At 47.3% G+C, this 23,599-nt stretch overlaps 1 protein-coding gene across 4 annotated transcripts in view; it reads right to left on the bottom strand.

The window, feature by feature from the left end:
* The window catches only part of LOC116953100 (protein disulfide-isomerase-like), a 37,567-nt gene that overhangs the window by 6,763 nt on the left and 7,205 nt on the right, over window positions 1-23,599 (bottom strand). For 2 of the 4 annotated variants that reach the window (XM_076074735.1, XM_076074734.1), the window contains exons 4-10: window positions 14,675-14,881; window positions 9,589-9,722; window positions 8,391-8,528; window positions 4,681-4,785; window positions 3,694-3,819; window positions 2,510-2,713; window positions 514-634 (exon numbers count right to left, since the gene is read on the bottom strand). In XM_076074735.1, coding sequence (XP_075930850.1) covers window positions 514-634; window positions 2,510-2,713; window positions 3,694-3,819; window positions 4,681-4,785; window positions 8,391-8,528; window positions 9,589-9,722; window positions 14,675-14,881 — 1,035 coding nt within the window. Of the gene's footprint in view, window positions 1-513; window positions 635-2,509; window positions 2,714-3,693; window positions 3,820-4,680; window positions 4,786-8,390; window positions 8,529-9,588; window positions 9,723-14,674; window positions 14,882-15,121; window positions 15,682-23,599 lie in introns of those variants that run through there. The other 2 variants (XM_076074736.1, XM_076074737.1) reach the window with 2 other exon arrangements.

Below are 23,599 nucleotides of genomic sequence, written 5' to 3'. Positions count from 1 at the left end.
CAGTTGCTGAGGAACCACAGACAAGCTGTAAGGCTTGTCCGGTCATCCTCGCAGCAGCAGCAGCAGCTTTGGCTAACCATTGAATAAAGACGGTCACTGCATCGCGTGCTTTCAGATGCACTTCTGCGGCCGTCTGGAAAGCTCTTCCTTACAATATTATAAAGACACTGGAGATAGGCACTTTAAATCACAAAATTGGAAACTCAATTCTGATGCTAAGCACGGCTTTGGGAGGTCTTCATTCATCAGTGGATAGTCATATGGCTGTACATTGTACAACTTTTTGCATATTAAAAAGAGGAACTTATATTGTCCATAAAGCTGCTGGTAATGTGCACTATTTTCCTTCTCTATTGGCATACACACAATCTCTTTTGTTCAAGCAGCCAGAATAAATGATATAATTAAGTTATTACTTAATCCAAAAGTGCCATTTCTTGTGACTCAGAATATGTGTATATATATACATCACGTGTAAAAGCAGTTGATGAGGCGAATGCGCTTCAGACTCACAGAATTCAACGAACACGTTTTTCGTTTCGTCAAACACGAATTCGTCGAAGTTTTTTCCAACCAGCACCTTGACCGGCCGCTTGTTCCAGTCCTTGGGGATTTCCTGCGATTTCGAGAAGGGCTGCGCGATGGCAGCAACACAACAGACGCACGCCGAGCACGTTCCGTTTGGCCGATCGCTACACCGTCACAACGTTCCCACGGCCCGTAAGCCTGCCTTAGAGGCTCTTCCCGCGCCTGCCATCAGTGATTGACAATATCCGAGTGGCAGGCCTGGAACACCTTGGTCCAATTACTTAGGGCGGACGAGTGAGCATGCCAGCGCGCGAGCGGAACGCGCTTCTGTGTAGGTCACCTATGACGCGTTCGGTGTGTCAGCTGTCGGGGGATAAAAATACGGGGATGAGCGGGAGCCCCTGATGAGATGTAAACGTGGGGAAAAGGTCGACAGTCTCCAAAGCACCAGAGCTAGACGGCTTAAATCGATCAACTCCAGACCTTTGAACTCTTTGTGCTCGGTTTGGTAAAATATTTCTGAAAGTCCTCAGCTGGCAATCATGATAAATGGCATCTGAAATGTTGAGAAGAAAAGGTGCAGCCCTGCAAGTGCTTACTCACGCCACTCTCTCAAGTGTCTTAAATCCCTCCTCCCTCCAATTCTCTCCACCCAGCGGTATAAACGCCGTTAGTCGATCGGCAGGTCGCGTACATGACGATAAACCACTTTGTTGAGCTATCATTTGTGGCCAGGTCGCTTCTAAAAGAGACACTAATAGCTCAGTGGGTTTTGCCTGTTGTAACTTTCTGACCCGCCCCTCCCCGACATCTGTGAAAAAAAGCTTTATAGCTCATCGGATTCCTCCAGTATAAATAAAGATTCTGATTCTGAAAGTGTGGGTACTCCCACCTCTTCCACGATGTCTGACCAACGTGAAACATTTGGCCAAACACCCTCTGGAAGGAGCCTCTCTATAACCGACTCTAATGGAGGCCCTTCTGCCAGCGCTACAGTGAACGAGCAATTGCAGGGCTTCGCCTTTACCCTTGCGAATACATTCTAAGTCAGTGGTTCTCAACATGTTTTGGTTACTGTACCCCCTTGTTGAATTTTGTTGCAACCGAGTACCCCGACCCAACATGGTTCTGAGAAATAAAAGTATGAATAATGTACGTAAATATTTTACCCAATTGTCCATTTTGTGAGGTATCCTAACTAGCTAGTAACTGCTAGTAACTGCAAGCGAATACAACAAAATTCAATGGATGCTCTGCATGCATGACATAATTTGTTCGCGCTCACTGGTTACTCTTGGAAACCACATTGTGTATGATCAATGCGTTTAGAAAGGTATTTTATATCGTTATAGGTCACTATATGAATTTAAATGCTCTCGTAATTATTTTATATTGGTAGATGCATACACGATTACTCGCCAATGACTCTCACCTGGGATATAATTTCACACATTGATAAATCGCCTCACGTACCCCATGAGACATTGCCACGTACACCATGAGACATTGCCACGTACCCCATGAGACATTGCCACGTACCCCATGAGACATTGCCACGTACCCCATGAGACATTGCCACGTACCCCATTGAGACATTGCCACGTACCCCATGAGACATTGCCACGTACCCCATGAGACATTGCCACGTACCCCATGAGACATTGCCACGTACCCCATGAGACATTGCCACGTACCCCCAGGGGTCCGCGTACCCCATGAGACATTGCCACGTACCCCATGAGACATTGCCACGTACCCCATGAAACATTGCCACGTACCCCCAGGGTTCCGCGTACCCCATGAGACATTGCCACGTACCCCATGAGACATTGCCACGTACCCCATGAGACATTGCCACGTACCCCATGAGACATTGCCACGTACCCCATGAGACATTGCCACGTACCCCCAGGGGTCCGCGTACCCCCAGCGCTCCGCCTCCGAACGCCCGAGAGGCTGTGTGGCACCGGCGCGGACTCACCTTGTTGTGCTCGTCCAAGTAGTCCTGGCAGAACGAGGTGATGTTGGCCGTGGTGAAGTCGCTAAAGGACGGCACGTGCTTCACCATGTCCTTGTTCACCTTGACCAGGCGGATCGCAGGCAGCCGCGCCCCGTCCGTCAGCTCAAACAGATCCAGCACGTTGTCGTTCTCCGGCACCGCGCTGTTCAGCAGCACAAACAGGATCTGTCCACAACACAAACCGGGAGGGGACTCTTAGAGCCGGCTGGGGCTATCCACATAGGTAAAGCAGGGGGGGCGGGGGGGGATATCTAATTATTCGCAAAATCCATTAGTCCTACCAATTATCAGCTCCATTACAAGACTAACGATAAAAAATAAAAATAAAACTATTTGCATTTATTTGGCATCTAAAAGCATTACAAGATGATGTATAGAACGATAGGATGTGGATATCCTGGGCAGAGGAGGTATATATTTAATGAATAGAGGGAACGCGACAGACAGGTGGAATAGAGGAAGGTCTTGAGGCTGGACTTGAACAGGAGCAGGGAGTCGAAAGCATGGATCGCTGTGGGGGGTGCAGTGCTTGCTGCTTCTCAACCAAATTAAAACTAAACTATTTGTTTTTATTTTACCAGGTAAGGCCCCACTGAGCTCTAAAGCTCTTTTTCAGAAGCGACCTGGCCACAAATGATAGCCCAACGAAGTGGTTTGTCACGTGAAAATGTGTTGCAGCCAAATACTCTAAACGCATGTTTCTAAATGTGGAGGGAAAAACTGGAGGATCCGGAGAAAAATTCACGCAACCACGGGGAGACATGCAAACTCCAAATATACAGACGTCAGGGTCGGAATAAAACCAGGCAAGGTAGTTAACATCTCACCACCGTGGCACCAAGGTGGAGAGATGGGTTTCACGTTTCTTCACGTGTATCGGTGCGTGTGACACAGCAATGCAGTTGTCTTTTGCTGACTTCTGAGTCTGTGCCTAGCAGTATTTCAATCAATCCGTCAATCTTTACTTTACGTGGCAACATCGCCCTCAATAAAGTAGGCATCAGTGCACATTATAATGGTTACAGGGGCATACAGCAACAAGAATAAAAACACGTTTCATTGTATTCGGCAGCTCTGTTGAGAAAGAGCGAACTGACGAGGAGCGGAGGCTGACGTGCCACGCTTCCACGCGGCTATGGACTTGCCTTTCCTCTGAAGGGAGGAGCAGCCGCCTTGAACTGCTCAAAGAGCTCAGGGAATCCTTCTGAGGAAGCGTTGGCGAACAGCAGGATGTGCACATTCACCAGCCCGCTGAAGAGCAGCGGGAACGTCTGCACCGTGCACCCACACAAGCATTCACACCCATGGACTACTGCAGTATGGGACTTAAAAATAGATAAGGGTGCAGCTCTGAAATGTCTTGCTCGTGCCACTGCTGGCAGAAGGACCTCCGCTAGCGGGTGTCTACCACGCACGGTGGCCAGATGTCTTGGAAGAGGTGGGAGTACCCACACTTTACCTCACCACACGCGACCTATTGGTCGACTAACTGGTGTACCCATCTCTACTGTACTGCTGGGTAGACACTGGGCAGAGATTGGGGGGAGGGGGGCTAGGCAAGACAGCGGATTTAAGAATCCTGCTTTTTGTTTCAACTGCCATGACGGAAGTTCAAATCGATCGGGTTATCTCTGCATTGCAAGCCCAGTGTGTGAACCGTTGCACCACAGCAGCATCCATCCCATGTAAAACTCTTTTTGTTTATTTCTCAGGATTGGGATTTATCCTAATGAAACGTTGAGTCAAATTTTATAGGATGGGTTGTCGTGGAGTTATTGGTGCCTGGACTGAGACCATTAACTCCCTATACCTGAGCACCCAGTTTAATTATAGGTAGCTGCCCGAATTTCAAGTTATGATATCAGCAGTGCTGGCTCAGTGCTATGACCCCTGGGTCACCAGCCCTTCTTGGATAATATCACAAATTTGTGATCGAGTAAAGAAAAAACATCTTCAGTAAAGTGAAATTAACAAAATAATGATTCGTACCCCCCCTCCCCCCCCCCTTAGCAAAGAAACACAGTGGGCCCACGCCTGTGAGGAACATGTTCGTATTATTTGCTATTTGCGCCAACCGACGAAACTCAAGTGCTTGTGACGCGACGAACGCGGATGCCGGGCAGTCACGGCACCTCGTCCGAGTAGGTGACGACGGACGGGAGCTCTTGCAGCTGAACAAAGTGCACCAGCTTCTCCCGCTCCACCTGCTCCGTGAAGACCACCTGGCCCTCGTCAAACTGTCGGCAAACCGACCACGGGGGGCGGGGGGTGAGGGAGTCGCTCAACAACAACAGGAAACGACAGTCGTGGGGGGGGGGGGGGGGGGCACCACGGCTACCCACAACGCATTGCGTCATCACCAAAGCAGCCGGAAAGCGAGACGCGAACGGGCGGTGAGGGACTAAACCGCGGAGAAGATGCGGTTCAGACCTCACTGAGGGCCGATCATCATCATGACCTCACTGAGGGCCGAACATCATAATCATCATGACCTCACTGAGGACCGATTATCATCATGACCTCACTGAGGGCCGATCATCATCATCATGACCTCACTGAGGGCCGACCATCATCATCATCATGACCTCACTGAGGGCCGACCATCATCATCATGACCTCACTAAGGGCCGATCATCATCAAGACCTCACTGAGGGCCGAACAACGCTTTCAAATACCCAGTGCCGAATTTCGGAGCCGGAAGGTCCGGAATATTGACCTGGGCATTATTTTGGCACGCCGCATCCATTCATAGGATTATAGGGAACAATAATATAGTTACTATGGAGTGGTATTACCTTATGACAATAATCGCTGCTCACAGCCAGCCCAGCAATGTTCCAGAAAATATCGAGTGAGACATTAAGCCCTGCAAATACCCTTTGGTGTGCAACCACACATTAATACTCACCTCATGCTGAGCATCCCTTCCTTACAAGCTCTTGCCAGGTACTACTAGAGGCATCGTGAGGAGAAGATGCCTACTTGATTTGAAGCTTTCGTGACTGCAGGAATCAATACTCTTTGGTTCTTTCGGTAAAGTCACGGAGGTAGAAAATAAAATATATCACTGATTTATTTTATACTTAGGTGACTTTACCGAAAGAACCAAAGAGTAAAGATGCCTACTGCTCGACTGTTACTGGCTTCTACCTTGCCCTATGTATGTATATATAACTTATTCTTTGGATCTTTCGGTAAAGTCTCGTAGATAGGTTCAAAGAAAATAAGAAAAAACTACGACGTATTGATCGCAACACAAGCGGTCGTCATCAGGAAAAGGGAGTTAGCTTCTAAAAGCAAACTGTTTATAAAGGTTTAAATTGGGCATAGCCCAAATGTCAGCAGCATTGGTGGGGCAGCTAATGTTAATGTAGGTGGTGGGCGGTGACTGCGACGGTGGTGGGTTTCCACCAATTAAAGGGCTGCCAGTTAAAAAATTAGCATGTTAATGTGAGAGATTAGCATGTTAATGTGAGATTGGTGAGCGGCCTCCACGGCGAGCGTGCTGAGGTGGCTATATTAATGTGAGAGATTAGCATGTTAATGTGAGAGATTAGCATGTTAATGTGAGAGATTAGCATGTTAATGTGAGAGATTAGCATGTTAATGTGAGAGATGAGCATGTTAATGGAGTACGTAGAGCCGCAACCTCGAGGTCGGCGCGAGAAGGTGGCTGTGTAAGTGTGAGAAATGTAACCTGTTATTGTGAAATCGGAGAGCTGAAAATAACAACTAATATCGGAAGGTGGTAGGATGGGATCATCACAGCCAGTTATGAATTAAACTGGTTGATAACGTCCTTCAAATGTTTGCTTAGTTTGTACCCATCTTCTCGGTTGAAATTGTGTCTGTGTCTGTATATATGGATAGCTTCATGAAATAATCTCTGTTCATAGCCAGTGGGTTTGCAAAGTACCTTCGTCTTTGAGAAATCAATTTTGTGTGAGCCCACCGCATTAAAACAATGATCAGCCACGGCCGACGTATTGTCCGACCATGTTTCAGATCTGCCTTATATCCACTAGCACGGTCTGAGACATGCCGCTTAGTTTCCCCAATGTAACTACTGCCGCAGACACAGCTTAGTTTGTAGACGCTGGGGTATTGCATGTCAGGGATCACATCCTTCACAGATGGGATCAGATCACAAACTTTATGTATTGTGTTAAATGGAACCTAGGTCTTGTGTTTGCTCAAGATTTTGTAAATCTTTTTGGTGACCCCTGCTATGTATGGCAAGGTGATGGTTTTGATTGGTCCTCAGATTGTTCTTTCCAAACGGATGGGGTGATAGCTTTACGGATTGTGTAGTCTGAATATCCATTCATCTTGAGAGCTTGGTGTACATGTTCCAGTTTACTGGCTAGGTGATGATGGTCGGAAATACATTGAGCTCTATGGTGTAGAGTTTTGATGAGGGAATTCTTCCTGGATGGATGGAAGTGTTCGTCAGGTTTAAGATAGGCATCTGTATGGGTGGCTTTCCTGTAGACAGTGTCCCATTGAGCCATCTGGACTTTTTGATTAAAACATCCAAGAATGGTAGCTTGCTATCCTTTTCTACTTCAATGGTGAATTTGATGGCTGGGTGTATGGAATTGATGTGGTTGAGGAATTGGTTCAGAGCTGGTCGGCCATGTGGCCAGATGAGGAACGTGTCATCTACGTACTACTTCCAAAAGGACGGACGTAAAGTGGATGCCTGAATGGCAGCTGTCTCATATTTCTCCATGAAAACATTGGCTACAACTGGAGATAAGGGAGAACCCATTGGGGTACCTTCAACTTGTTTGTAGAATGTTTCCATTCCAGGTGAAGCAAGTGTTGGTGAGACAATGTCTCACCAGGGCCGGTACATCAGCATTCAGTCCTTGTTGGACCAAATCTTCAATGATTGCAATGGTGTCAGGCACAGAAACTTTGGTAAACAAAGAGACTACATCGAAACTAACGAGCAAATCACCTGGAGATAGTGAGATGTCCTTAATTAACGATACCAAGTGAGCAGAGTTAAGTACAGCTTACCAGTGAATAGATGTAAGGTCTCAGACAGAAATCAGGCCAGTTTGTCGGTGGGTGAGTCAATGGTGGAGACGATAGGACGAATGGGTGTAGCTTCTGTATGGATTTTTGGTAAGCCATACAATCTGGGTGGTCTAGCAGCAGAGGGTTTTAAGGAAAATCGCTTGGTTGGTTCGATTAAAGATGTCGAATCGGTGATGATATTGTTGGTGTTCGTAAGGAGGCTGTTGGTGGGATCTCTTTTAAATTTGTATAGCTACCATCATTAAGTAGGTCCTAAATTTGTTATTGTATGTGGTTTTGTCCATGATGACTGTGGCATTGCCCTTGTCGGCTGAGAGGATGACGATGTTATCTCTCTTTTTTAATTGAGAAAGCTCAAAGCGCTCATCCTTACTGATGTTGCTAATTGGTGTCTGAGCATTTTTGAGGATTGCAGCGAATTCCAATCTTGCCACGACTGCAGTAATGTGTCCCAAACCTTTAAGGGCTACGTCAACCTGGGCAATGATATCATCAATTGGGATGCGCTTAGGGGTGACTGAGAAATTCAACCCTTAAGCTAGAACCGATTTTAGGCTGTCGGAAATTAGACCATTACTCTGACTGATAACAATCTTGTCACCGTCTAACTTTTTAACGTGTGGATCTGGCTTCTTCTTGGAAAAGAGGTTGAATTTGGAAATCAGGTTATCTTTGCATTTATCTGACATTGAGGCGGCTGAACTTCCTATGTAGAACTTCTTTCGCACCGTACGTAGCCAACCGTGCTAATCGAAAGGTGCTTCTGTCGTTTCCTAAAAATAGCTCATTGTTCACCTTCTTGAAGAGCACAATGGAGTCACTTGAGACGCCGTATTTCGCGAAAACCTCTTCGCTTGACGTGACACCGAAGGGCACCTCATCATATGTGTCGGCGATCTCCAAGAAGGTCTTCAGGTCGCGGCTCTCCGTATCCTGCACAGGGAGGGGACGTGAGTTAATAGCCTGCACCTCCGATTAAGATGGTTGGCTACGTATGGTGCAAAAGAAGCTCAACATACACACCTACAAATGGCACCCTCGGCAGTATCACCACCACTCGCAGTTCAGGCTTTTGATGAGAGCCGGGATCTCCGATTATTTGCGAAATCGATTACTCAACAGATTGTCGGTTCTATTACCCGGCTAATAAGACAATACAAAAATAATAGGGGGAAAAAATGCAAGTTTCAACTTCTTTCCTATGTGTGCCGCTGGACGGGAGGTGATGGGCGTGGCTTGGTGATGTAATCGGCATTAACATCCGCGTCACGGCAGGAGTGGCTTTTGGGGTTGCCCGCCTTTGGGATGGACCCAAGCAATCAACCACCAAAAAAAGTCATCCATTATAATTTTTAATTGCTAAATTGACTTAATTGTCCAAACGCTAATTTCGAGTAATTTGATTGGTCACTTGTCCTTCAGTTAACAAAGAGAGAAACCATTGGGATGCATTACGTCTTTTGCAATCGTGTTTTTGTAAATTGTATTGACAAAGGAAGAGCGCTCTTAATTTATCAATAGATTTTTGGGGCAACCTTTAGAGCCAGTCATGTGCAGTGGCTGCAGGCCAGGCAAGGCAATGGAGATCCACCTCAGGTTTCCAGCCAAGAAATCCATGCAGCTTCGTGGGAGCACAGCCTTTATGTTTGGGTTGCTAGGTCATGCATTGTGAGCGGTATACTCTGTGTTGTGTACACTGTGCTGTGTACTGTGTGTTGCGTATGCTTCACTGTGTACTGTGTTTTGCGTGCTCTGTTGTGTACTATGCACTGCGTACTCTGTGCTGTGTACTGTGTTGCGTACGCTTCACTGTGTACTATGCGGTGAGTACTGTGTGTTGTGTGCGCGTCACTTTGTACTGTGTTGCGTGCTGTGTTGCGTACTCTGTTGTGTACTATGCACTGTGTACTGTGTGTTGCGTGCTGCGCTGTGCACTGTGACAGGTGCCGTGTGCCGCTCGCTGTGCACGATCAGTCCTCCTCCTTCTGCTCGCCTTGAAGAACCCCAGAAGCACGAGGCTGTCGGAGTCGACGAAGGCCTGGGCCTCCGCCGTGGTGGCCACAGTCACGGCTGGGGGCCCCGCTCGCCTCGTCGCCCACTTGGCCAGGGCCTCCGCTTCCCACAGGCCTGGCCCATCGCATCCACCACACGCGCCGCGCACACCGCAAGTTGCTAATCCCAAACCACGCTCGCAAGAGAGGATTTTAGTCTGGGTGCTCCCAACCTGCTCCTAAAAAAATAGACATTCAAAGCTTGAAATTGAGTGAAGAATGTTGTGTTGAACATTATATATCCCCTGACATGATTCGTAGTAGTAGACCCTTATTTGCAGGCATTAAGGTCCAATTATTGCCAAATTCAAAAACTGCACCGCAAATTACTCTATGAACTGATACATAGCAATCATTGCCCCCACTGTCATTCTTGCAAATGAGACGATCCTAGCCTCTTGATGTCTCAGCTGGTTAAGCAAATAAACGTGGAGTACACCAGGCTGAGACTACCATCATCTCGCTACACTCGAGACGCCGGTTTAAACGATTACCGGCAAAATCACAATAGCGGCAGCTCAGCGCCCTCACACTGGAGCTACCCAGCCATCCCTAAAGGTTTTATTTTTTATACCCAAAAAGATTACAAAAATAGTTTTGTTTTTTCTGGCAGGTTGCCAAGAGTCGAGTGAAGTCTGTCATCAGTATTATCAAGCGCCGGTCATTGTCATTATGGGGCCGATTTGTAATCCAGCAATTTGAAGGCATAGGTTGGTGGCTCACGCAGAATCCGTTGGGCTGTAAAGTGGACAGAAAATTGCAGTGCAGCATGAGGGTTCATGACCCCATGCGTGCGAACCTCTTGAGTGTTATTCTCTCGTACGCGTGCGTTTCCTGGAGCAACTCGACTTTTCTTCCACATAAAAACCACTGCTTAAAAATGAATTGGCCGCAGATCCCAATGCAGGGCATAAATTTGAAATCAAGTTAGGCTTTTCTGGATAAGCAAAGGACAGTGATATTATTAATCTTGATTTGAAGCTTTCTTGACTCTTTGGTTATTTCGGTAAAGTCACGTAGGTAGAAAAAATAATAGATGACAACGTTTCGATCGCAATGCAAGCAATCGTCATCAGGCGGAAGAAAGAGGAAGCTGCTGATGCTGGCTGCTTTTAAAGGTTAGAGATGGGCGTAGCCCCAGTCATAAACGAAGAGGTGGGGGGGGGGGGGCTAGTGATGTTAAAGTGAGAAATTTGCATGTAAATGTACTGTGTAAATGTGATTAGCAAGTCAATGAAGGCGTGCTGCAATCAGTTGGTACACGCTGATACAGTAATGTGATTACAAAACTGAGAACGAAGGGATGTAGTACAACCATAATGAGTAGTTACTGCATTAAGTAATATGGTTACAGTAATTATGCTGTGCGTGTAACTCACTCCCCAACGCTGCCTGTGGGTGGCTGCATGAAATGTGAGTGCAGTGAGAAGTGACGATGACATTTATGAAGTGTTTATTCAGGTAGTAGATTCATAAAAAATAGGTTAAATATTGTTTTTATATAAGGAAAGTAATTCGGTATTAAGACTTATTTATTTTCAATGATGAATAAATAATCTATTTCTTTAAGTATTGATATATCCACATTTGTATTGGGAAACCCTCCACCACCCGACATAGCCAAAACTAATTAAATAGTCACATTTACTACCAATTAATGCTCCGTCTATTATTTCTTCAGCGTGAAGTCTTTTTTCACGTGGGTAGAAGCAGGACTGCTTGGAGAAACCCCACACCAGTGAGGGGAGAATCCTGAAACTTTATAAAGGCAGGCCACAAATAACAAAGTCTGAACACGGTTCTACATAGGAAACCAAATAAATATATATAGCAGAAACATGCATTTAGAATATTTTGGCTGCTATACATTTCCATGCAATGAGCCACTTTGTTGAGCTATCATTTGTGGCCAGCTCTCTTCTGAAAAAGAGCTTCATAGTTCAGTGAGTCTTACCTGGTAAAATACAAAAATAGTAAAAAAAAGTTATAATAGGCAACGTTTGGGACAATAGTTTTTCTTCACAGTCCAGAGAGGTTGAGTGGCGACTGGGCTACACACCATGGGCTCCTGAGCCCCCTCCTAAAGGTACCGCCTCTGTTTTCCAGTCCCTTCATGCACCATCCCTGCATGGTCCACCAATCCCACTGTGTGCATCATCGTAGTCACCACACCCGACATTTGGAAATGGGACATGAACACCTCGTGGGCGGCGGGGTCTATTTGATTGCATCAAGAAAAACATGGTAAAAAGGTCGTTGTGGCGTATCAATGAACCCCACCTGCCCGTAAGCATGACACACGGTGTGAAGGTCTGTGGAGATGAGGTGGCAGACGGAACGAAAAAAATGATACATCGCAAATTTTGTCATCTTCTTTGGGCTTTTGTTGTGAGATGTGAGATAGTCGATCTGAGAGCGGAGTTTGTGCGGAGATGAGGAGCGCGCGTTCCCAGATCGAGTTACACGTGACGCCAGCTCTGCTCAGCATCACGTGACGTTTGCGTCTGCGTCCTAATCTGCTGTTGTGCTGGTAGCGTGCTTACAGTCGTGGTGGCGTGGCTACTGGGGCTGCTGTACTTGTAATCTGGAGTGTTCATGCCCACACGCATGTCGTGACGCACGAACTGTGAACGTCAGACGTGACTGAAAACGCCCAGAAATTGTTCTCGTGTTATTAATTTTTATTATAAAATGTTCCCCCTTGTACGCCACAAAGTCGCTCGTAAACATAGGGGCGGATAAATACATTGTCAATGGGTAGTCAAATGAAGGGAAAATTGTCCAGACTTGTAAAACCCACAGTGGTAATCTTTACATTTATGCTTGCTTAAATGCCTAAGTATGTCAAAACGCCTCACGTCAAATGTCATCTCCAACATTTGACGGAAACACCCAGTGGCAGCTGTCCCTGCGTGGCAGATGGTGACTCAACACAAGCCTGCAAGTGGCCATTAGTCTGCAAGTAGGGGGTCCACGATTGCTATTAATGAGACCATTTAATTATTGTTATCATCACGATCATCAACCATGATCTACCCATTGCAGGATGAAGGCCTGCCGCCAGTGTCTTTCACAGGCCCTGCAATGCAACAATCCACCTAACCCTTAATACAGAGCTTTATTGCAAGAAATGTGAACCAAATTAATCAATCTGAGGGTTCACCAGCATGCCACAGTCATTTGTGTGATCGCCAAAGTGCAAAGTGTCCAAATAAGCCCTGCTATTCTACTCACACGGTACAGCATCCTTGTATGTATGGATGTTGAACTTCTTTCGCACTCGAAGTAGCCAACCATGCAAAGTGCGGGGGAAGAACAAACTAAACACAAAAAGCAGTTCTAAAGAAATTAGTTTTCAATCTAGGTGATTTAAAAGTGCATAGCTCCAGTGGCTTCATAATTTCGGAAGAAAGAGCGTTCCAGACGGCCGCAGAAGCGCATCTGAAAGCACCGCAATGCGGTGACCACCGCCTTTGTTCAACGGACAGCCAAAGCCGCCACTGCGAGGATGACCACAGTGGTGAGGGTTTATGCTCTCTGACGAGTTACTATTTTACCATTTATTATTTTACCTGTTCAGGCCCACTGAGCTATATAGCTCTTTTTCAGATGGGACCTGGCCACAAATGATAGCCTAATTAAGTTGTTTTCGTGTGGAAATTTATAGTAGCAGCCAAACACTCTAAATGCTTGTTTCCAAATGTGGAGGGAAAAACCGGAGGACCCAGACAAAAATCTAAGTGACCACGGAGAGAACATGCCAACTCCAAATATACAGGTCTTAGGGTTGGGATCAAACCCCTGACCTCCTGCATACTAGGCGAGGTAGTTAACTGCCACCGAGGCACCCAGCTCACGACGACCCATCCTGCCATGGAAAAAATGAGGACAATCGTTGCATCGCTCCCTCTCGATCGTCTCTCCCTTGCGATAGTCGCCCATTGTGTGCCTGTTCGAGATCTGACGGCTAATTCAAAGTGCCCGCAGTGCGCTCCCAGCTTGCGCCGCCTCTATCACCGATGAACAAGTCTCGGCTGTCAGTCATCGCTGGCGAGTGCAGGCTCCGACGAGAAATAACAATGAGAAAATCAAGGAGGTGCCATGTTTCACATTTATCACTGTCAGCCTTGTACGAAAGTTTAAAAATGTTATCGTGCTGGTCTTGTTTTCACGATCGTTTTCGCGATTGAATCGTTGGTTATCTTTAGCTCGGAACTTCAATTTGCACTGAATATTTTCCTGGTCGCTGGTAGACTGCAGTAGAAATGTAATTAGTGATCCACAGTCATGGTAAATGGTACACTGGATGCGGTGTGCCAGTTTGCTAAATATTATCCAGGCCAGTAACCCAGATAGACGCAGCTGAAATGAAGCATGTCCCTGGCCATTTGTGAAGCCTCATTGTGGGGGTGACGGTGACTGACTCTTGACTTGATTGGAGATTCAGTGGGGGGAATGGAGCATGAGAGCTTTTCCCCAAAAGGAGTTTGTGAGGAACTTTATTAATTAGCGACGTTTGGCTAAGTACAGTGCGAACGAAGTTCAACATACATAAATGCATACACCACCAAATTTAGAAATCTTGCATACGTTAGTCTCATATTGTAGATGTTATGTTTTAGACATTACTAAGGTTCAAAGTTATCCTTTTTAATTCGTGCGCTATGAATCTAGCAATCTGAGTTTGATTCCCGGTCATGCCTAACATCAGTTGCAAGTGAGATATGAACCGGTTCTGGGTCCCCCTCGCTTCACCAACTGTCACTGACCAGTGCGGTGAAGTATGGTCAAGCAACCCAAAAGGCAGACGTGTGGAGGAGGCCTTCATAGGCAGGTCGCCGGGTTCAGAGCACAGCGCGCTACGCAGCGCGCTACAATTCCACCCAAGAAAACCTAAGATAACGCCATCGGTTTGGCCCTTGTGTGTATTTGTGTGCAGCGCACAAGAACGAGGCTCGGCGTGACCACGCGCCGTCACGTCGTGCGCATGGGAAGCCGTGGCGGCGGCGGTGGAGTGGCGGCGCTCACCGTGGTAGTGCCGGGGCTTGGCGCGGGAGCCTGGATCGAAGAGCAGGAAGTCGGGGTAGTGGGAGACGTCGAACTCGGTGGCGAGGGTTGCGTGCGTCTCCCCGTCCAGCGAGCCGAGCCGCACCGGAGCGCCGCGCTCCCGGAGGAGCTCGACGGTCCGGGCAAGCTTGGGCGGCAACTCGGAGCACTGCTCGCAAGAGCCGGACACTGCTCGTGCCGAGACAGGGGTGGGACAGCAGGGGTTCAGATGCAACTGTTGTGTTACTCAAGTCCGGCAGGGTACACATGGGTAAAGACAGGTGCGTGTGTATGTGTAGTGCCGTGAATTCACTCGGACGACAACCGCCTTTCTTCCACCGTCACTTTTATTTCCATCGTTCCGCACACACACACACTATATATAATTTCACACACACACACTATATATAATTTCATACACACACACACTATATAATTTCTCCTCTCCGCGCTCCGCCAACTCGAACACTCGAATTCCCCTCAGCACCGTCCGCTCATACTCCTTGTCTTCCCACACAGTCTCTTCTTCACTCCCCCCACACACAGTGGTTCTCTCTCTATCTCCTCACACGCAGTGACTTATCTATCTCCGCACACACAGTGACTTGTCTATCTCTTCACACACAGTGACTCGTCTATCTCTTCACACACAGTGACTTGTCTATCTCTAACTCTCCCTGTACCTATCTCTCCCGTAACTACCACTCTGCTAACGCTAACTCTCCCTATCGCTATTTACTGTCCTTTGGGTTTGGCTCTCAATCTATTCTTCCCTAACATATGCCGGCTCTCCTCATCGCATCTCTCGTTGCTCTCTCCACCTCTCGCCAACAACTCCCCAACAACAACTCAACTCCCCGTCCAAATCACCTAGCGTTTTATCCCCTTTCCAATCAGCCTTAATTAATTGCCACGTGTCTCGCTGGCATTTTTCCACCAGCTCGCACCTGTCCAACGGTCCAGACTTCGTGACGCCGCCACTTAACGCTAACAGCCTCTCGACCAATCACAGCCCTCGTGCCATGACTCCCTTAATTACTTTGATTTGTTCACGCCACCCGTGACTTCACCACCTGCTCGACCTTATGTGACCCACACTGTTTGTATGTCTGTATGTACTGTATATGGCCAATTTACCCATGCGTATCTTTTACTCCACTACATCTGTATGGACGTTGAATTACTTTCGCATCGTACGTAGTCAACCGCGCTAATTGGAGGTGTGAGGGGAAGGACAATAAACTAAACACAAAGCAGTTCTGAAGAAAGGAGTTTTCAATCTAGATGATTTAAAAGTGCATAGCTCCAGTGGCGTCCTAATATTGGAAGGAAGAGCGTAACGCATCTGAAAGCGCGCGATGCGGTGACCGTATTTGTTCGATGGCCAGCGAAAAGCAGCTGCGAGGATGACCGGGGTTCACGTGATGATGGTTTATGCTCCTTGACGAGATTCCAGTGTATCATCCTGTCCTGGTTTTACCAGGGTTGGCCTTGTTTTGAGGTAGCTGTCCATGGGAAATCTAAAAGTTATCCTTGATCATTAAATATTAGCAGTTCAGGCTTTTGTCAGTGACATGTAGTTCTCCCATCGTGTTAATGTGAGATATTCTGCCCATGACATGTCCCAGTTTTTTTTGTATGTATCTCAGAGGTGGTAGCACTACATATATATATCAATGGGCACTGATGCTGTTTACTTGCTGATAGATGAGGCGGGGTGAGACGCATCAGTTGTGTTACTCGTGTCCAGAATTTACACATGGACACGGCATTTACACAGAGGCACGTCCGTGGAGGGGGGGGGCAATGTCACTTTTAAGGTCTTCTTCGGACGGCTAGGGAAGCAGTTGCAGTTTTAATGCCGAGGTTTAGCGATCCATTCAACCGTTTCAGGTGAGGCAGAGTGAGTGGTCGCGATGCCACTGGGGAAGGATCTCTCAGGGCACGAGTTCAGCACGTAGGGCAATCATCGTCTGGCTTGGGTGGCCACAGTCTCCATTTGGGCTGCTCCTCACGCTCCACTTGTGGGGCAAGTGGCCGCACCTTCCCTGCCCTCAAGTGTTCGAGGGTTGTCCAAGTTTTCCGTGGAAGGCTGAACCCTGGGACTTTACTGCTCGGGTCAGCTACCAGGCTACGATCAGTGGTGGTTGCAGTGAGTACGACTTATCTACTTAGATATATTAATAAATGAATCTTAATAGTTATATCAGAGCCAATTGACACTAGAAAACCAGCACAGTGTACAACAAAATATCGTATAAAACACCATTTGAAACAGCAAAGTTAAGTATACATATTTTACGTAAAATGCGAATAATTAAACGTTAAATAGTTAAGTGGGTAAAAGCCCATTATGGGAACAGTGGCACGGTTGTTAGCGCACTGTGTTACAATCCTAACAAGTGATAGCTAAAAGCCCCAACTTCACCACTGCGCACTGACCAGCGTGGTGAAGTGAAACAACCCCCACGATGGAAACTGTGCAGTGGATTGAAAAATGGCTGCATCTATATCTCTACATCAACTCAAGCCTCCCGTAAATCACGTGACTTCTGTGTAGCCACCCCCACCGAATCCCTCCTCTCTCTACACCCCCTGTGAAAACAGACGCAAATCCACGCAGCTCACTTCTGCTCGCTCCTCCTCTCCCCTCTCTTTCCTCCTCCGTCTCCCATCACCACCAACACCTGGGCCCGGTCATTCCTCCTCCCCTTCCTGCACCGGCGCTCCTTCCTGAATCCTGCTGCTCATCTCGAGCCGTGCCCTCCATGTCCGTCTTTGGAAATTCCATTCCGGCATCATTTCCCGTTTTTTTTTTCATTTTCCATCTGTTATATCCTATTTATAATCCTATCATCGTGGTATTTCACACGTAGTGTTTATATACATTTAATTAAGAGCCCAATAAGATCAGAAGCGTATTTTTTCAAAGGAGATAGTGATTTATTCCAGTGTCTGAACAGAAAAAAATCAACCCAACATATTCATGATTACAGATTGGGCTGTCGGATCCACCACTCAGACGATACGAATATAAACGCCTTCAACATCACGTTACACGGTGTTCTGTCGTTCGCATCATGTGGTTATATTCTGCACGAATAATATGTTTGGCTTTTCCAGGTCTCCCTTGGGTGAAAGGCATTCAATCAAGAAAAATGAAATACGTTCAGAGTAAACATTGAACAGAAAATATATTGCTATAATTACCTAGAATACTTATAAAACACAATATAACTGTACCTGTAAATGTGTATCACTTGTGCAAACGTTTGCATTCACCATTGAGCCACGTTGCACAGAATCAGTGGTTAGATTCCTACCACAGTTGGACGGCGACTTTACGAAGAATTTCCTAAGTGTGCAGTTTGTCGTAAAATACATGTTTAAGATCTTGTGACGTAATTGACAAGAGTAAGTCCTTGTGTGCCAGGGGAGCAACATTCCCAGCTCAGACATGTCTCGAGCGAAATACTAAAAGGGGTGGAGCGGTGGCACAGTATTTAGCACACCACGCTCGAACCTGGGTGACCCGAGTTTGATTCCTGGAAATGACTAATATCGGTGACGAGCGTTATGTGAACCGGTTCTGAGCCCCCCACTTCTCCCAACCAGCACTGACCAGTGGAGTGAAGTATGGTCAATCAACCCCCCTTCCTACGAGCCACACGGTGCAGGGAGGTTGTCATCTGGCAGTGGATTCACCAAGGGCTGGACTAAGTTTAACACTTTCATAAATGTTGCCGTGGGACGATATCTTAGGGGGCTTCATTTCTCACTAGATATTTTCCATAACGCTGCAAGGCTGGCTTGGAGTAGGGATTACTGGCATAAGGCACTACGACTAGAATACAAAGTATGCCAATCCATGATAACGACAGTAACATTGAGTAGAGGAGTAGAATGGGGAAGTGGCGTCACGTGTGCTGTCCAGGGCGATGACGTGACGTCATGCGCTCGGGGCAGCAGAATGACGTCACGGCTCCTCAAAGAAAAAAGGGGAACCCCGTGACGTAAGCGGGGTCGTGGCTGGAGGGTAGAGTTGGAGAAGGGTGGAACGGGGAGCCAGGGGCAAGAGGGCAGGGATAGGGGAGAGCAGAGTGCCAGGCTAGACGTGGCTGTGCTCCTCAGTCGGCCGTGTTGGTTGATCCCACGGCCGGCACAGAGGAGACAGCACAGGGCAGCCGGCTGTGTCGGGACCTAGCCCGGGACCCCTAACCCCTGTGTATTAAAGATTTGTAATAAACCCTTGGCGGAAGCCCTTAACTTACCTTAGCCTCCGAGTGAGTCGTCGGGAACTTCTCAACAACTAGAATACAAAGTATGCCAATCCATGATAACGACAGTAACATTGTACATGAGTGTCGTGGTTGAGAACCTCCCTCTCCTCAAGTCCAAGCAGCGCTCCCCCCACCCCACACCCCCTCCTCCCTCTCCCCCTTGCCCCCCCCCCCCTTTCTTACCCATATAACCTCTTACCACGGCATCTCTCTCTCACACTTCAGCAAAAAACACATTTCCTTGCTGTGGTTTTCCCACCTGATGATTATTGCTTGTGTTGCAATCGAAACGTGATTTATTTTATTTTATACCTACGTGACTTTACCGAAAGAACCAAAGAGTATTCTATTCTATATTAATCGATATATATTCTAGCTTATTGTATCCTGCATTGCTATGTGTAATCTCCTGAACAAGTTTTATAAATATACATTATTAAAAATAAATATATATAATTTAGAAATAACACGCAAAAGAATTGCAAAGCACAGCGTTCCAGACTGTTCCGGCTGAAATGAAGCACTGGCGATCTCTGAAGGTGTTTTCACCTTGATAATAGCTACACGTAAACGGAGTTTAACACGGGCGTGTCATCTGAAGGTGTGTAAAGTTCGCTCATGTTTTTAAGCGCAAAAAAATGACATCGTACTTTTGTCCGTTTCTGCAGGCCGCAGGAACGCTCTGAACTTTAAAAAAATGATAGCGCGTAACAAAAAGCACGAGTGGCATATTTTACATTCTGGCAAAAAGATTTCCACAACAATGCATCGCCTTGAATAATCTGCAGGCCTCGATTTGACATTCTCACGTGTCATTGTTTTGGCAACACCTTGAAACAAAATTGCATAATAACACTGCTTAACAATTTGACTTATTCTATTAAACACACCGTGCTGTTATCAAAGTGTCCAAATGTGTGAAAACAAACGTGTTTGTGTGTGAACACATACAAACGTGCCACCTAAACGTAGACTAAACCAACGGATGATCATCGAGCACATATAAACGCAACGAGCAATGTCAGGCACACGTGGAGCCCTTTGTCAATCCACTGCTGGATGAGTGCAAGTCTGTACCATAACCTCGTTTAAAGGGTGGTGAGGGGGGGAGTGCAATAACCCATGGGGGGCAGGGGTGGGGGGCACGATGCAGTCAACATGAAGGAAACTTTAAACAAACGTTGCAACACTGACCAGAATGAGTCACGATACGATCTGCTTGTGTCTATCCTGCATTCTAGTTGTTCTTGCACAGTCGGCTACGTACGGTGCGAAAAAAATTCAACTTACATAACCTTCTGCTCAGTCCCCCCCCCCCTCCCACTGTGTATATGACGAACGCATGTCGACTATAAGAACGATTAAAATAGATCATTGGGGGCAAAAGAGAGAGGGGAAAACTTCCCAGCAGAACAAGGGCACCCATAGGGGGAGGGACAAGCGAGGAACAGAACTCATTCATCTGGGACAGCAATACGTGGCGTGGCCACAACATCGCATTTCCCCATTCCACTTGATGGTCATCGTGATATTGGTTCTCCATAACCTTTTATTTGTACCCGCATTTTAAATGTATAGTTTTATTATCTTTGCTGCATTTCCACTATGAATAAAGAGTTCACTTACAACTACATTTCAGTCAACATGAGCCTGCCTTCAGTCTTTATGAACGCTGCAACCAGAAATGCTTATAACGCCACGTTCTGTCAGTTATGAAGCCCTTTTTTCATCTGCGCACACCTTGTGCCGCACAGGGACAGCTGCCAACTAGGGGGTTTCCTGGGCTAAACTGCAGCGGGGCATTGGAATATTTGAGATGAGATGTAAGGTATTGGAGTTGCTACAAAGAGGCCGACACAGCTCAGCGACGAGGATCACTGTCGCGGCATTTTTTTGGAGCCAGCTCGGAGGTGCCACGTCTGCGCTGAGCCGCCTCGTGGGGTCCTGCCCACGTCTGGCTGTGAGAAATCAGCCAGGTGTTGTCCCGGTTATGACGAGCTGAGGTGTGTGTGTGCCTGTAACCGGCTGCGCAATGCTGTGTGGAAGCTACCTGGTCTGTCGCTCAGCACGAAGCGTCGGGTCTTCTCGGCCAGATGTCCTCCTTTCTCTATGCTTGTAAAACGTGAACCCTTCTAATGGAATATCTGCGCCGGTTAGAAACATTTAGGCTAGCATGCCTACGGTTCATCCTGGGTTTAACCAGGTTGGATTGTGTGAGGAGCTCACAAATCCTTGAAAGATCTGGACACATTCCCATCAGTGAGCTCCTCCGGCAGGCAAGGCTGCGTTTGCTGGGTGATGTAGCCTGCATGTACCAATTTGCTTCTGTTTGGCCGCATAGAGGGGGCTAAATGGGCACGACGTCGGCTGGAGAAGAGATGGACTGATGCGGTACAGGAGGATGTGGAAATGAATGGACCTTCTGACGACTGGTACCAGCAGTGTCAGGATCGGCCTCTGTGGAGGAGGCTCGTGAAGGACGCTACTGGGCAGGCAATTGGAGGCAGACGCTCACAACAACGAGCAGAGAACCGGGTGGCTAAAATGCAGCAAGTTGGCACAGTAGGGGGTACAGCTGGTGCATTTACCAGTCATCTCAGTCAGCCTAACCATGGTACCTGGGTCTGTCCCGAGGCCTCCTGTCAGCGAGCCGTCGACACTTCATGTGGCCTCAAAGTGCACCTGGCCTGGCACAGGCGCCGGAGGTGACATCACCGTCACTTAGTGGCGAATGGCGTGGGTATTGGTATTGGCAGTGGTGAGTGGTAGTGTAGCGCTTAGGGCACTGCCCTGCGAACTGGCCACCCGAGTTCGAATTCCGCTCACGGCCAACACCGGTGAGGATTATCTGAATCAGTCATGGGCCTCCCCTAGGTCGACTCATCCTCAAATGAGTACCTGGTGCAGTGTATAAATATAGCCACTAGGGAGACAAAGGCGGCCAAGCGTGGTGCTGGCCAGCCACCCCCTTGTATGCCATGCCGGCCTTCATAGGTCGTCGCTAACTGCTTGCCCCAACAGTCTATAAAGGTGATACGGGGCATCTTTGTCTTGTGTACCCATGCCCCTGTCTGCTTTATGGCCGGGGTGTCACCGATAAGCCATCGCTGCCGTTGCCGTTTCAGTAACCGTCGATCGTGGGGAGGAAGGTGTCACCCGTGAGTCCTAAAGGGGTTAATCCGGTGGCTTAAACCACCTTCCTGCTATGTCGTGGTCCCGTGCCCTCCCTACTGCAGCCCCCCACAACACAACCAAGGTCACAAAGGCCACACAATCCTCTATACTCCGCTTGTTCACTCAAAACAGCCTAATCAAGTATCAAGACTCTTGTTCAGGAGGAGGGTCCTGCCAAGATTTAGCAGGAGATGTTGAAATTGTGCGATCCCAATTGAGTAATCTGGAGGTAATCGTGCACACACGCATTGGGAAGTGGTATCGTGTGATTGTGGTTTCTTTGTTTGGCTTTCTTCGAGTAAATGCGGCATTAGGGTTGGGCAGGTGAGGGTTGATGCATCCAAAGTAAAAAAAAGTTTTTAATTCGCCGTGCTTTGTCAATGCAGCCACATAAAAGCCTATCCACACCGTGTAGGTCACAGTGTCAGTCACGTGCAATATGAACCCGTAATATTTTGACACAGCATGCGTGTCCTAAGATGTTTTGAAAGGTTGAAGGCTTTGTTTTAATGGTGCTGACATTAGCCGCCTCGAATGTTCGTGCACTGGCGGAATGGGTGACTGCACAACACCCCTCAAGTCATCAAAACCCCACACGCCCAGGCCAGCACTCATCAGCAACCCCGAATGTAACCTGTGGATCTATTTCACGAGATATCTCCTTACAGCCAGCACTCAGCCCTCCGATTAGCACGGTTGGCTACGTGCGGTGCGAAAGAAGTTCAACATACAGCCACAGATGTTGCAAGAGCGGGTCGGGTGACAGACATCCTCCACGCAAAACCGTGCAGTGTTTTTTGACATCTATAGCAACATCAGCAACTGAAATAATACTTTAAAAGTTTTATTTAACATAGGAAGGGGTGGGGGTGGGTGAGAGGGAGGGAAGCGGAAATTGGCGATCGTGTCGTGGGAAAAAGCGACATCTGTCTCAGTTTGACTTTAATGAAGTCTGTGTAAGTTTAACATTTCGCGACACTTGAAATCTGTAACGATACCAACCCCATCCCCCCCCCCCGAACAATATCACCCGGATTGTCCCTGATCCTATCAGTTCTCAGAAGCCAAGCGGAGATTGAGCCTGCACAGAACTGCTTAGATGGTTACCAGCTGGGGTTGTTGTGCAGCTGTGAGCGTGCATGGTGTGTGAGCAGTGGGCAATGGAGCAACATCCATTGCCTTGTATATATGTTGAACTTCGTTGAACTATAATTTGTGGCCAGGTCGCTTCTAAAAAACATAAGCTAATAGCTGAGTGCTTTTTACCTGGAAAGATTTTAAAAAATGTTTAGTTTTATTTGAAAATGTGTTTTAAGTGATTTGTTTACCTTTCTTATACTTTGCGCTTCTATTATGTTTTGTATTGTTTGTTGTAACGTCATGACCTGCCCCTACTGGACATCCGTGGAAAAGAGCTTGAAAGCTCATCGGATTCCTCCAGTATAAATCAAGA

This window comes from Petromyzon marinus, chromosome 50 (genome assembly GCF_048934315.1).
Source record: "Petromyzon marinus isolate PM22_M1 ecotype Great Lakes invasive population chromosome 50, UKy_Petmar_22M1.pri1.0, whole genome shotgun sequence".
Taxonomy (NCBI): Eukaryota; Metazoa; Chordata; class Hyperoartia; order Petromyzontiformes; family Petromyzontidae; genus Petromyzon; species Petromyzon marinus.
This window is presented reverse-complemented; position numbering and strand designations above follow the sequence as displayed.